Source organism: Lissotriton vulgaris, chromosome 11 (assembly GCF_964263255.1).
Source record: "Lissotriton vulgaris chromosome 11, aLisVul1.2, whole genome shotgun sequence".
Classification (NCBI taxonomy): domain Eukaryota; kingdom Metazoa; phylum Chordata; class Amphibia; order Caudata; family Salamandridae; genus Lissotriton; species Lissotriton vulgaris.
In genome coordinates, this window is record NC_141699.1 from 401971292 (window position 1) to 401987227 (window position 15936).

General features: G+C 41.7%; 1 protein-coding gene across 2 annotated transcripts in view; it reads left to right on the top strand.

Annotated features, from left to right (window-relative positions):
* GCK (glucokinase) overlaps window positions 1-15936 on the top strand; it is a 461673-nt gene that overhangs the window by 232247 nt on the left and 213490 nt on the right. For both annotated transcript variants that reach the window (XM_086943439.1, XM_086943438.1), the window contains exon 2: window positions 10276-10438. In XM_086943439.1, coding sequence (XP_086799565.1) covers window positions 10276-10438 — 163 coding nt within the window. The remainder of the gene's footprint in view (window positions 1-10275; window positions 10439-15936) is intronic.

Sequence of the window (15936 nt, forward strand, 5' to 3'; positions counted from 1 at the left end):
CCGAGTGGATGAAGAACAGCCGTTTAAAACTAAACTCAGACAAAACGGAAGTCCTCATTTTAGGGTCATCCCCCTCTGCCTGGGACGACTCATGGTGGCCACCTGCCCTGGGAACCGCACCCATACCAACAGACAACGCACGTAACCTGGCTTCATCCTGGACTCCTCCCTGTCGATGACCAGACAAGTTAACGCAGTCTCATCATCATGCTTCAACATCCTACGCATGCTCAAAAAAAAATTCCGCTGGATCCCCACCGAAACAAGAAAGACGGTCACCCACGCACTGGTCACAAGCCGACTGGATTACGGAAACACCCTTTACGCCGGAACCACAACCAAACTACAGAAAAAACTCCAACGCATCCAAAATGCCTCAGCCAGACTCATTTTGGACATCCCCCGGCAAGCTCACATTTCCGACCACCTGAAAGACCTCCATTGGCTCCCTGTCAACAAGAGAATAACGTTCCGTCTCCTCACCCACGCACACAAAGCCCTCTACGACCTAGGACCCGAATGCCTCAACACGGGACTTTCCTTCTACACCCCCTCCCGCCAACTACGATCGTCCAATCAAGCCCTCGCCGCAATTCCGCGCATCCACAAATCCACCATGGGGGGAAGATCCTTCTCCTACTTAGCGGCCAAAACCTGGAATTCCCTCCCCACCCACCTCCGCCTTACACAGAACCACCTCTCCTTCAGAAAGCAACTAAAAACATGGATATTCGATAAGTAAAGCACCTCCCTCCCTCAAGCGCCTTGAGACCCTCTGGGTGAGTAGTGCACTATACAAATTTTGGAACTTGAAATTGAACTATCTCTAACATATACCTTGCAGTTTGCATGCCGTTCTTTGATGACAGTAAATAGCTCAATGTTCTATATTAGGATTGTGACTTACAAATGACAAGTAACAAATAGAGCTCTCTTACAGAAGCAGTAACCTTCTGACCTACTTACATTATATGCATTTCCTTATCGGCATGGTACACGTTCTGAGCAGCAAGTATTTCAACCCACTGTACTACCTTTGGATGAGTCAAAACTTCCACTAGACAAACCTCCATCACTTTTCAAGAAGACAATTATTCACTGGAGTTATCTTGACATTTTAATTGATGCCTGAAAATTGCTGGAGGCCAGGAACATGGCCGCAGGTGCTTCTAAAATGTTAATATACTTGCAAAAATGGCGCCCCCCACCCCAAGTCAGCGCCGGTGTGGTGGCACCGATCGCACTGCCCTAGAGCCGGCCTTGGGCCCCACCTGGAAGAAAAAGCTCAAAGTAAGCACTGGCTTGTGTTCACCAAACTTGCTAAAGGAAATTGTAATTAAAAGGACAAGACTCCTCCTGTCAAGACAAAAGCAGATTTACTGTCATGGCAGGGAGAGTATCTATCTCCACACGGGTGAACTGCTGGCCCCAAATGGCTGCTCGCAGGCTGCAACTCAAATAATCACCTGAACAATGTGTCTTACAAAAAGGTCAAACAATAGGGTACTCAATAGTCACATATTTGTTTAAAAAAAACACTGTCTTCAATTCTCCTAGTGAATTCTTCACCCGTCTTGTATCATTGTGAGTCTTAGGCCTGTACTGCTCTTGCACCACGTTCAACGCTCTCTACTGATGTCTGCAGTAGCGCAACTTTTTTATATTTAATTTCCTCTCTATCACATTTTAATGCAGTGATGCAGGCACTAGCACTAAAATCTTTTATACTTACCTGGGATGTGTGGCTCGGGGAAAGGCGGAATATAAGTCTTAGCGGAGTAGCTTCATGGGAGTTTGTTTGGGGTGTTCCACTTCCCCTTTATCCCCTCTCATGTGCCCTGCTTGTCATATAATGTATTTTGACATTGCATGCCAGCATGATTGTTGGAAAATATGAAGCTCGCTCACCTCCACCCACCACCACCACTCTTACTGACTAAGCTACCCCCTGAGATTTTTTGGGCACCAAACATGAGTACTGGTGCGCACCACTTGCAACTATTGTCACTAACTAGTAGCCCACTTCCTTCCAAGAACCTCAGGAATGGCACAATCTACATACAGTTTGCCGACTCAAGGGTATGTTTCTATACATAAATTACACCTGGATGCTTTGCTAGTCCCTCGCATTACACCTTCTAACTCCTTACTGCAGTACCGCTGCTATGATATAAAAGTAAACGGTTACTGAGCTAACGCATTCCCCAATGTTTAAAGAATAGAAGTGTATTCAACAATACGTGACATGAAAGTAAATAGCCACATAATGTATTCAGTCATTGGGATGATAAAGCTTTGTCACAATTGTTCAGGTGGAATTATATCATATTCTGAGCAAATATTTCTTCCTACACATTTACACCTGCTTATGGTTCGTGTTCACTAGACGAATGGCCACTTCCATGCATTTGTTTCTGTATACATCCACACCACTGATCCTCATTGCTACATAAGGAGTTAAGGGTTATTGAAGTTAAACGTGCCGCATTCTCCATTCATAGCTAGTAGACCAAGTCCAGCTAAGTGAAAACATGTTTGAAGACTGTGTTGGAAACAGCACTTCCTGATACCTTTTGGTAATTTTACAAAATGGTCTGTATGGAGCGGAAGACCTAAGTTCTGGTGATGGGACAGAGTACTCCTGATTACACAGAAGGTTCAGGTACTTGCCAAGGGAATTCTGACTGTCTACCAACCCCTGACCTGCAGTGACCACCAGTTTGATAGACCCTTGGTGCTAAAACACCTGTTCACTTCATTTTCCAATCTTCAAAGGTAGCTCCTGTCCTTCATTACACAGCTGCTCATTCTTGGTTCTTTCAGGTCTTCTTTTCAAGAGAAGAGACAGGGCTTAGTGAAGCCCAGGATGCTTACTGACAGAGGTGTAGGGTATACTTAAAGCACCCTATATCTTTCTCTCCTATCTATTTAAATTATGGAAGGCCCAAACAAGAGTTGTCTCAAGGTAATACTTCCAGAGTAGAATGAAATTCTGTATCCACAAGGAGATGCTCCCTATATGTCTGCACACTCCAGGCTCCTAGAAAATCTCAGTCTCTGTGTCAGACAGGCTATGTCACATAGCGTCATTCAGTCAGCCCACCTCACATCACATCAACATGCTGTTTATCAGGACACACCAATGCTGCCTTTCAATGCTTTCCACCTGCCTATTCCTCTACTATACTAGGAAGAACAGGTTCTTGCTTTTCAAGCAGGTCTGTGTCTGTGTACTTTCTTAGTGGTCAGTGGAGCTCCAATTAAAACATATACTACAAACCTTAACCTTTGACACAACATGCACTGATCATTAAACTCCCAACATATTTTCCCCACACTGTATAGAGGCCCCTAAAGGTTTTAAACCTCTGTCCTCATTGATGTGTACCACCAAGTCAGAATGGTTAGGTTGCTTCCAAGTACCATCATTTGTTATTTTATTGCAATCCATTTCTAGGAGTTTTTTATACTTAAACTCTGGCAAAGCATCTAATTAATGGTAGATACTGGAGGGTAGGATCCATTCCAGATCTCGATGATAGTTACATAAAATAAATGTAGATATAATGATTCTAAATGTAAATCATTTACTTAGTTACTGGCTATCCTACATGTATGGGTGGATTTGGCGCTCGTGCATACACGTGGGATACTGCTGAGTGACGTTAAAATGCTGTAAGTGTCTGTTCGAAAATCAATACGTTATCGGTATAAGGGAAATCATCCACAATAACCTATCTTGGACTTTGTAGAAATTATGCTAATTGCTGTAGGTGTAGTGGTAAATACAAAATAATTAATGCAAAAAAAAAGTATAAAATGCGCTCAGGTTTTAAGCCACTGTCATCACTAGTTGAAAGAGTTAAGGAGGGTAAGAAATGTAATTGATAATTGGGGTGGATGACTACTGATGTTAAGGAATATTAACAACCTGTGCCAGATAAATCACTAAAGTTGCCAAACAAACCTGAGCTCAACCCCCCTGGTGGCAATGGCACAGAGTAGCCAGGCTTAATTTACAGGCAATGTGTATAAAGTATTTATGAAGTTACAAAACATTAATAAAGTCAAAATGCAAAACAATAAAACTCCCACACTAAATTAGAAGCATATAGCAAATTGTAATAAACAAAATAACACCAACATTACAAAAATCAAATAAGGGAACCAGAGATATAGTTTTAGGTAGAAATAGTGCCAGGAAGCATTAAGTGCCAATGATAGTCAATGGTCACAATAAACTAGAACCTAGGCACAATTTGACACTGACCGTGATTAAGCACAGGTCTTATACACCACCAGGTTCATCCTGGTCAAAGATTATACCTTCTGACGTTAGTGCTTTAAATCTCAATTCACTGTAGGAGTACACTTATAATGCCCCCCACCAGGACCTCACTGGAGGCACTTAAACTGCAGTGTCCAATCCAGGCCCAGTTGCCACCGATCGGCTGGGTAGTTTCAGGAAAAGGTCTCCTGTTGCTTGGTATGCCCCTGTAGCTTTGACAGGAGGTTAGCCTTATCACCCTTGAAGTCCACTTCTTTGTCCTGAGTGCAAGAGAGAGTAGGTTCAGTCCTTTGGGGATGTTCTCAGTTCACAAACAGCAGTTTCAGTCCTCTTCTGATCTTCCTTCAAGTCTAGGTGTGTTCTGATTTGGGTGCCTGGAAATGCCACTATTATGCCTGGAATGAGATAGTGGGTGGGAATGACCCCTGAACACAGTATAACCAATGGGGTAAAAGTTCAAAGGGCCAACCCCAACCAGCTTGGTCATTTTCAAGATGGCCGAAGTCTTCAACCACACCAAATTCGATCTCTAAGGATTGGATCTACGTGCGGGAAATGTACATGGTAATCCTAATGTCCGCCCACAGCTAACTAAAAAATCCAGTTTAGTCAGCCACAGTATCCCCAATAAGCTCAGAGAAAGACATCTTGTAGAACAAAAGTAGGAGTTTCCAGCAACCAGGCAGTACATACAAAAAATGTATTTGGCATCCTGTTTCCCCTCCTTTCAGGTGCACACCCACTGTTATATGTAAACCCAGAAGACCTGATAAGCAAGATGTGTCAGGGTTATTCCATCCCGCCATCAGGTGGAGCTCACAAGAGTCCTGTGGAGTTCAGATGTTACACCAAAATATGACAGAATTCTTTCGAACACCTAGGATTTGCAGACCCAGTCCAGGCTTCCAAACCATCTTCCTGATACATCATGGTCCCTGTTGTCCTTTCTGTCGCCAAACCCTGCCCTTGTCATGCTCTAATGGTAGTGATCCTTATCTTTATTCCTGGATCCCAATGTCTTTCTGGCCCTATTATACTTGCCTTCAGGACTTTTCACTCTTTTGGCTCCAACCCACACTCCTTTACTAGCTTTCCTGGCTTTCCTGTGTCCTGTCTTGTGTCTGCTGGCTTCCCTGGCCTTCCCCTTTCCATCTACCAGTTCAGCCTCCCATTTATTGATGGCTCCCTGATTCATTGCAACTGGTTCATTCCTTGCAGTTGGTCTTTCTCTCTGCACCTTGCACCTCCCCTGAGCTTTCACCTGTATCCGCCCTGAGAACTCAGTGTGCAGTGGCTCGCAACTGACCTTTCTGCTGAGTCTCCTTGAGCTCTGTTTGATCATGCTACTATATTCCAGGCTTGCCTTTTAATTTCTGTTTTCATAGTTGTTTGATACTATGTTCCTGTTCTGATTAGTTATTTAAGTAGGTTGCATGTCTCTTGTTTATCCTGCCTCTTGGTTCCAGTGTTTGCCTTGTTTCTAATTCTGGCTGCACACATCCAGACCTGCCTTGCATATGCAGATTCCTAGTCATGTAGTCCATGTTCCTGTTCTGATTGCATATTCCTGTCCTATCCTAGTTAGTATGCTGATTTCCAGTATTCTTAATTCTGTCTATTCCAGTCCTGACCGTGACCCTAATTTCAGTCCAGCTTTTCCCTGAGCCCACTTTCTGCTTCCGTGTACCTTCCACTGTTCTCCTAGTCTTCTTGTGTGTTGTGCTATTAATATTATTTTAATATTTTCCAAGGGAGCCAGTTAGTCACCAAGGTTTGTGCCTTTGTCACAGAACCACCCAGCGCTTCTTCTCCAAATGGGCTGCTGGGTCTCTACATGAAATCTGTGAGATGATTCTGCTCCTTGCCTGCTTGTGAGATCTTTTTCACCCCACAGAGAGATCACTTCCATGCATCGTTTCTGAAGGGAACGATTGACAAACTATCATAAATGATAACGTCTATTATTCCCCTCTTGCACCTTCCCATCAGTTGTTCTCATGTTAACTTTACATGTTCCACTGGAGACTTCCCAGTTCCCTCTTTACTGCCTGTTTAAAACTGCTTCACTCCTCAGCTTCTGTATTGCTTTACTCCCAGCCTTCAGGTACTCTCTTGATTATTTAGCCCCTTCTCTGGTAAGCATTTGTCTGTGCATAGAGCACACACTGCTTTTTTTACTGCACATTGTCCTAAACTCTGCTAGTGTCCCTTACAGATTGTCCCAAACTTTGCTAGATCCCTGACAGGATTTGATATTCAAGCAGGATTTGATACTGTATAGAAACCCAAGTATGAACAAGGCGACAGACTAGTCTACGCAAACCTCTGGGAGTTTTTTTATTATCAATATAGTGCTGTAGAGTGACCCCATCCAACCACCGTGCTAACTCTTGTTTTTTCAAATGTTCCAACTTCAAAAAGAGGGCACGCAACCCCAAACTTTCCTGTACATCTTGTGCCACAGGCGGGGCGGTAGAACTTCTTCCAAATAGGTCCTGTGCCAGTTCTTCCCATCCATCATTGAAACGTGGCATAATATAGTCATGTAAAACAGTAATGAGTGCAACCAAGTCCAATATTTAATAGAAAACCAAGATTGAACAAGGCGACTGACTAGTCAGGTTGCACCTCATTTGGTCTCCGAAATTAAGTGTTAAGACCTGTGCACAAATCATCCAGCACTTGGCACCCTTTAGTGCTACTGTAAAACAGATTCCAAACTTGATGAAAGCCAGGAGGTGCACCAAGAAAGCAGAACCAGTGAAATGTAATTCAAGACTTGTGTTCTGCAGTTCTGTGTGTAAACCCATGGAATGGTGGAACACGTGTCCCGACACTTAGCAAAGTGTCAGACAATATGCCTGGGATTTCCCTTTCATCATAAGGTGACCAATGATTCATGATAAATGTATATGGCGTACTAGCCTTTTCTATTATAGAGCCCTGATGAAGTTCCATTTATTTATTTTGGGAATGGACCGCGTTGACTAGTTGTTGATTTAATGTGCACAAACTTTGAATAAAGGATTTCTTCATGTATTACATTGACCTGGATCTGCTTTCTTGGTGCACCTCTTTGCTTTCCTCAGGATCTGATACAGTAATGTTCTGTTATGTTCTGAGGAGTTATCGCTGTCCATTCAGGTCATCCTATTGTGTGCTCCTGGGAAACAGTTTACACCTATTCAAATACTATTTATTTGCTGGCAGAAGTGGGAGAGCAACTTCAAATTTATCCTCCAGGAACTTCAGACAGGGAAAAGCTAACTTTTTAAAAGTTAATTTTCCTTAATATTTATCAAAAATCCGACTTTACCATTTAATTCGATTTCTAATGACAATCACATAATTGTTTAATTATTTTTCCGGCAGACCCCGTTCCAGAGATACAGAAGTAGGATTTTAAATCTGTACTCTGGTTTCCTACATAGGACAGCTAGGCCTGCCACAATGAGAAAAAACCTTGTTGGGTGCTAGTCACGGTAAGGACAAGTTAACAATAGTTTTCTACGTGTCCCACTGTTAAATACCAAGCCTTAAATACCTTGTAGGCAACAAAGTCTACATAGGTCTGATTTATTCATATTTAAAAGGGAGTTTTAGACCCGTCAAAATAGTTTATTTGTATTGGCCAAATTGCATTGTTCAAACTGCCACATTAAGATTACAATAGAAGGCCTGAAGCCATGTTTTACACTTTCACTGTAGAGAATGGCACAATAGGTGCTGCAGTCCACAAGTGACATTTAACTTGCAGGCCCTGTGTACATTTTGTACTGATATACCAGGTACTGATAGGTAAGTTAAATCCACAATATAGGAATATGCTGATTTAACCATGTTTAAAGGAGAAGCACCAGCACTTTAGCACTGGTTAGCATGGTTAAAGTACACAGAGGTCTAACACCAGCAAAAATATAGGGTCCAGCAAAAGGCAGAAAAAACTGAGTGACCAAGCAGAAAGTAGGATTTTCTACAAGTTATCAATTGTCTTCTTTGAATGAGTCCAGTTTCTTATATGCAAGTTAAAAAACAGACTTACTAATTCTCAAACACACCCATTCACTTTTGTTTCCACCACAGTGGACTCCTAGCCTCGGATTTAAATTCTGTCTTGAAGCAGTCATAGAGTTTATTCCTGGCTGCTACTTGTAACTCCGGGCAAATGGAAATGGAGCTACATCTGGGCCTGTATTGTTGATGCATGTATGCATGTTTGTATTGATAAAGAGAAAACTTTACTGGAAAGTAAAAGAGCAATGCACATTAATTGGGATGGGAGATGATACAACATGTTGTACATCTAATTGTCAGATATTCCAATTCACATATATATGATTGCAATAGATTTCACATGTTTGTAAGTTCTCCAGGCAGTGGGAAATTAGTAGTCAAGTGCTGAATCCAGCATTACAGCTTGGTCACAAAATCAGTATTTTAGTGTCTACAGTACATTTATTCTCATGGAAACTCTACATCTGAACTCAACCTCGAAAAGTAGGCCTAAACTCCCTTCTTTTGATAGAAGAATAAAAAAAAATCAGGTTGTACTCAACTAACACTCTCTTTCAACTAGGATATGCTCCCTGTTTTGTCCATGTAAGATATCGCTTCTGAACACTGAATGGTGCTACAAGCCCTCTTGTCTCTATTGACCACAGATACAAAAGTCCCTAATTGCACTTGGATAGCTTTTGGAGACTATTTGAGATGCTGCTACATCCCCATGTGACTCACAAACTTATTTCTGTAATAATATGGTAACCTCACCTACCTTCATTTTTAAGAGAGTTCACATTTATCTGGGATGCATTTATATATCCTTAAACTGGCATTTCATTTGTTCTTAATTGGTTGTAGCAATTTTCCTCACATTGTTTGGGTATGGCATTTTGCTTGACTACAATAGACTAGGAAGCATAGGCATTTGTGTTTACCAGGGCAGTAAGGCAAGGGAACAGCTTCAAACCAGCAAGTGCAGTTTATGTTGATTTGAAAAAGAGCTATAATGACTTTTGGCAAATTAAAATGTAACTAAAATTGGAGCTGACAATAATAATACTGAACAATTAGGGAAAACAGTCATTAATATTTTGGAAGAAGGGGTAGGGAAAGAGCTAAAGCCCATATGTTAAAGACTACACAGCATTCTTAAGCACAATTCAGCATAGACGTCTGATGAAGACTGTTCCAAACTCACTTAGCAAAACGAAAAATTCTGGGAAAATATGCAGAATTTATCAGACATGTTTTATATAAGGTTTGGGGTAAAGTCCGTGTAGAAAAGTCATTGTGTTAAGAACTGCGCCCTTTAATACCTTGTTTTTTGTACCTGTCACACATTCTGCCCCACACTCCTGTGTGATACCTTAGTAGTGTATTGTGCCTCTACATGGAGGGAGGGAAGGGATGCCACCTCTACGAACGTCACCCTCCAATGGTGCTGCCGTGAGCTGTCCTTTATGGGAATAACACAGGTCACTGTGAAACTGGATTGACATTGTGGAGCCACCTAGTACTCTGCTACCACTTTTGGACATCCTCTTTGCATATGCAGACTAAGAAATTGACAGTTTGTTCAGCATGGGATGGCTGCTGGCCTTCCTTTGAGCTGCCTTTCTTCTCATCCCCCCATTTCTGAGCACCCCACTGCTGCCATGAATTCTCCGGATACCACTGTATGAAACTACTAATTATATCTTATGGTGAGATTTTGTAAAAGAATGTCATTGGATTACAAATATTTCAAGTATAGAGGAAGGTGATTTTTTTACTATAAAAGACTGATAATAATCTCACTGCTAGAGCCATAGTTTGGGGGTTTTTCTTAAGATAAATACCATAGATATGGCGATGGATAAATTGCATTAATGGAATAGATTTAAAAGAACTGATGTGGGTATAATAATTTATTATACATTTTTTAAAGAATGTGACATTTACGTGAGAAAACGAAAAATACACATTAATAATTCTACCCAACTCAGGTGGACCAGATCCTTTCTGAATTTCAACTGCAAGAGGATGATCTGAAGAAGCTTATGAGAAGGATTCAGAAGGAGATGGAGAGAGGCCTCCGCCTTGAGACGCATGAGGAAGCAAGTGTGAAAATGCTGCCCACCTACGTACGCTCCACCCCAGATGGTTCAGGTAAGAGAGTAAGATATGTTTTCGTAAATGTGGCTCTTCTGCTGTTAGAACTGCAAGGGCCTGTCAACAACTGGATTCTATTAAAGAGAGTGTATGAACTTTAAGCGTTGGCCCATGAAATTTCCAGATGCTGCGTGTTAGATGTGAATAATTTAACCTTACTCCACCAATAGATCTCAAGCTATTCCATATCAGGTGTCCCAAGCTGTCAAGTTGTGGCAGGCAAGTTGTGAGTGACTCTGCTTATATAAATGTCTTGAGTTGTATTATGTTGAGTGTGAACAGCCCATACATCTGGTCGCAAATTGTCACATGCTATGATTGAGTAGCTCATTTAGGCCTCAGATCTCAAGGTGCCCATGGCATGTGAATATCTTACAAAGTTCTGATATCTCGGATGATTATGTATCAATTTTAAGTAGTTCACAATATAAAGAGTTCAAATGGTGCCACACCAAATGTGATTAACTAAACGTTCCAAAGGTATACGTATATTCCATATCGGGTTTGAGGAGCTCATTCAGATAAGATGACTGTTACCCTACACGAGGCCGAGTAGAACTTTCAACCAAGTCTCTTTTTTTGCTGAACATTTGATATATTTCTCACTAACAACCCTCAATATTATTCTAATAGGTTCTAAAAATGAATTTGATTGTGTCACAATAATGTTCAAAAAGTTATTGATAAGTGAATAATTGATTGAGTCGTCATACACTTATTTACAAAGCATACAATTAAGACGTGAAACAAAATGCATAAATAGGTAACATTTGTGATAAGCAATCACAGAAAGAAGGTCACAACATACAACCCTCCTTCCAAGATCCACAGTTTGTGCTTCCACGAAAAATGGGGCTTATTACGATGTCCGGCAGACTTGCGTCCGCCCAACACTGTTGCTAAATCGGGACCGACCGACCTCCAGTAAGCATCCCGACTGCAGTATTAGGATGCGACTGCACATGGTGCAGTTGCACACTTCCATTTCTCTATGGGAGCTTGTGCTGCAGTCGGAAACTGGCTGCAGTACAAGCTCCCTTAGAGAAATTAGAGTTTTTGTTAATCCCTGCATGACGTGGCAGGCACCATGGTGCAGGGCACCATATGTGTCCCTCAGGCGCCTAACCGGAGGTCACCGCTGCTAGGGGCCCTCAAAGTTGCTTTCCAACAGGCTTTTCATGGCAGAAAGCCAGACATGAAAAGCCTGTGGGAAACCGACATCATAATCCCTATTGCTGAGACGGCATCCGTAAGGGATTACGTGGCGGTTCCAACTGGCTCCTTGAGCCCATCGTAAGCCAAAAGAATTGAAGGGTTAGACACGCACCAACAAAAGTTGAAGATATTGCAAAGTTGTCGCGTGCTGCTGGGGCTTCGCTCTCTGATCCTTGGAGCGTGTGGGAGAAGCATCAAAATTGCAAATCAAGAGTTGGAATTGTCCCCCTACGCACAGCGTTCAAAATACCCCACCAAGGGTATAATAAATTGAATCCAAATCAAAAGGTTAGTCCATTATTGATTTAATCTCATTAATGGTTTCAAAAGTTCATTCATGGATAGTAGATTAAATGTAACAAACAATGTCCAAAATGCTTGAATTGTAAATCCCTATGCATTTCGGGCTGCCCAGTGAGCCCTTCGTCAGGGGAAATCTAAAATGAAAAACAAATGAACGGTCCACTGTACCTAAATTCAGGAAGGCTAGAACCGGCGGCCGTCGCTTTGCGGTCCAAGCTTCCAGAGGCTGGAACGCACTCCCTCACAGCCTTCGTCTGGAACCCTCGCACACCCTGTTTCGTAAGAAACTCAAGACCCTTCTGTTTCCCAAATAATCCTTCCCCTCTTCCCCCCTTTTGGTCTGCACAGATTTATAGCGCGGGGATGCCTACGGGTCACCAGGCGCTCTAGAAATCATAAAATAAATAAATAAATAATAAATAAATCGAAAATATATCCCCATTTAGTATATCATGAACATAATACTGAATCAATCATAATTTCAAAAAACACAGTGGATAATCATCATCATTATGTGCCATGTGCTTCAAAGTTGAGTCAAACGGAATGATACAAATTGCATTAAATTACAAAACAGAATGTGTTAAAAAACGAGTATAAGTGAAAATTGTAAGTGCATGTGTGTGGAAAACGCGGTACTGACATTAAGCGTAAGAATAGTCTAAGTCGGAAAAGCCCAAAGAGTATACGAAGTAGTGTCAGTAAGGTAACGAGTAGAAACATGGTCCACCAAGGGTGAATATGAGCGATATTGCAGAGTTAGTACCTACTTCAAGCATTCAAGTGGGACAGTCAAACTGCCATTCGGGTGCCATGCGGCTAGCGTTCTGGTGAATATGAAAAGCAAGTGTGCGAGTAACGTAGCAGGTTAATAAATATAGAAAGCGGACTGCGGATGTGAAAGTGTGGCGGACATCTTGAAGGGGTGAAAAAGTCAACAGTGGAAGATATAGAACAGAGATAGAAAATGTGTGGTAAATGTGCAGAGCGGGTGAAAGAGATATGAAGTACATATAGGATAATTCAGTAAGCCATAACAAATACAAAAATGAAAAGAACGATTGTAATGTTGATGGTACGGTTCATAGGTAGCAAAGAAATTCCATTCTATCATTGAGCCCAGTGGGCTGCATCGTGCACAGGTATCTAATCCAAAGGTTCTCTCTTTGGAGCAGTTTATCCTTCATGTTCATGGTAGTTGTAGGTTGTACGTTTTCAAGTACAGTAAACTTAAGTTGTGCAACATTGTGTCTATTTTCAGCGAAATGTGATGCAACGGTGGATTTCATGTTGCTGGTTCTGATGTTGCTTTTATGTTCCAGAATTCTTGTCCGAATTTTGCGTTCAGTGTGCCCTACGTAGCAGAGGCCACATGGGCATTTAAGCAAATAAATCACATTGCTGGTATTGCACGTGGCGGTTACCTTCAATTTGATAGGATTCCCTTTCATTGGATGGTTTAATGTGTTACCCTTGATTATATTGTTACAATTGCTACTGTTGTAGCACGGTTGTAATCCTTTATATGTGTCATGAGGTTTGAGGTGTTTGGGGTGACTTAGTATTTCTTTGAGGTTAGGTCCACGGGTATAAGAGAAAATAGGAGGTTGTTCAAACAGATCTTGAAAGTCTGATTCTCTGCTGAGGAGTTGCCAGTGTTTTAAGATGATTTTGCGATATTTAGTGGTTAATGTGGAATATTTAGAAACCACGATCATGCGTTTGTTGTCAGTTTTAGTTTTGGTGGAGAGCAATTCCTCTCTGTTCATGTTGTTACATTTTATCTTGGCAATGTTTAGAATGTTCTCAGGAAAACTCCGGTCTTGGAATCTCTGAACAATAGATTCAATTTGTAAGGTGCTGTCTGAAGGATCCGATATAATTCTTTTTACTCTCATGAGTTGAGACAGAGGTAAATTGTGTTTCAGGCTGGGTCGGTGAAAACTAGAATAGAGTAGGGTGCTGTTGCGATCCGTGGTTTTTCGGTACAGAGAAGTTTGAAACTTATTATCGATCAGTAGAACTTTGACGTCCAAAAAGTTGATGGTTTTTTTATCGAATGTCCACGTGAATTGAATGCGATCGTTGAAGGTGTTTAACAATTGTAAGAATTCCAGTAGTGCAATGCAATGATCCAGACCATAAAATGAAAATGTCATCAATGTATCTTAGAAATAGTTTTCCATGTTGCTTCCATTGGGGTAGATTGAGGATATTGTGTTGTTCGAAATGGTGCATGAAGAGATTGGCGTAGGTTGGTGCAGCACAATTTCCCATGGAAGTACCGCTGAGTTGGAGATAGCATGTGTCTTGCCATTTAAAGTAGCTTTGATATAGTGTAAATCCGAGAAGTTCAATCAAAAAAGGTTGTAGATCAGTGTTGATGTTGGAATTTAGAATAGCGGACTCAATGGCCTCAATGCCGAGATTGTGTGGAACTGATGTGTATAATGCCTTGACATCAACAGTGCACAGCCAGTATTCTGAGTTGATGTCCAACAGTGAGTTGTCTAACTTATTCAAAAAGTCAGTGGTATCACGTAGATAAGTAGGAGTGGTGGTAACCAAAGGTTGTAGATGCTTGTCTAACAGTTTACCTACAGGCTCGTGGATACTGCCCCCGGTGGATACAATGGGCCTGAATGGTGGGTTGTTGAGGTCCTTATGCACCTTCGGTAGCATGTACAATGATGGCGTTCTGGGATTGTTCTGTGTTAAGAATCTCTTGCTTTAATCTGTGATGATGTTTTGTTCCAGAGCTTTTTGAAGAATGTTCGATAGGTGGTCCTTAAATTCATCAGTTGGATCGTATGTTAATGGTGCGTAAGTGTTGGTATCCGTGACATGGTTGTGAACTTGGAGATCATAGAATGTTCTGTCCATAATCACCAGTGCGCCGCCCTTGTCGGCGTTCTGGCATATGATGTTAGGGTTGTCTGCTAGTTTTTGAAGAATGTTGCGCTCTTTCATGGTAAGATTGCTATGTTTCAGTTTGGGTTGGAAGTTCAGTGATGTAATGTCCTGTTTGACCAAATTCTCAAAGGTATCGATAATCTTATGGCTCACAGGAGCCAAAAATGTGCTCCGGGGTCGTAAATCTAAGAGAATCTCATCTTGTTGTGTAGTGACATTGGTCACGTTTTCAAAGTAATGTCTTAATCGAATGTTTCGCATGAGTTTGAAAAAACTGATCTCTAACTCCAGAGTGTTTGACTTGGTAGTTGGCACAAACGATTGACCTTTTTGCAAGATTTTGAGTTCCGGATTGGAAAGTTCATAAGAAGAGATGTTTATGACGAGGTTGTTAAATTCTGTTATTTCTTCTTTCCCTTTTTGTCCTTTTTCTCGGGTTCTTTTGTTTTTTCTACTATTTTTGCCCCGCCGGGGTCTTCCTGATCGCCTGTGCTCACCCCTAAAAAAGAGACCGCAGGCTCTGTTGTGTTGCTGGTTGAGGCAGTAGTTGTTGGTTGGGTTTGTGTCTTCTGGGTGCGTGACTCTCCTTCAGAAGAAGAGGTGTCAGTAGCAGAGTAGGGATTGTATGGTTTGGGATTACAACCGTGCTACAACTGTAGCAATTGTAACAATATAATCAAGGGTAACACATTAAACCATCCAATGAAAGGGAATCCTATCAAATTGAAGGTGAACGCCACGTGCAATACCAACAATGTGATTTATTTGCTTAACCCCTTCCCTGCTCATGACGAGCTCAGCTCGTCATGAGGCACAGTGGAGCTGGGCTTATGACGAGCTGAGCTCGTCATGAACAATGGGAATAGAGGTCATGCAGCACAGGAGGGGAAAACCTCTAGCAGCCAAGGTGTTAAATGCCCTTGTGGCCTCTGCTACGTAGGGCACACTGAACGCAAAATTCGGACAAGAATTCGGGAACATAAAAGCAACATCAGAACCAGCAACATGAAATCCACCGTTGCATCACATTTCACTGAAAATAGACACAATGTTGCACAACTTAA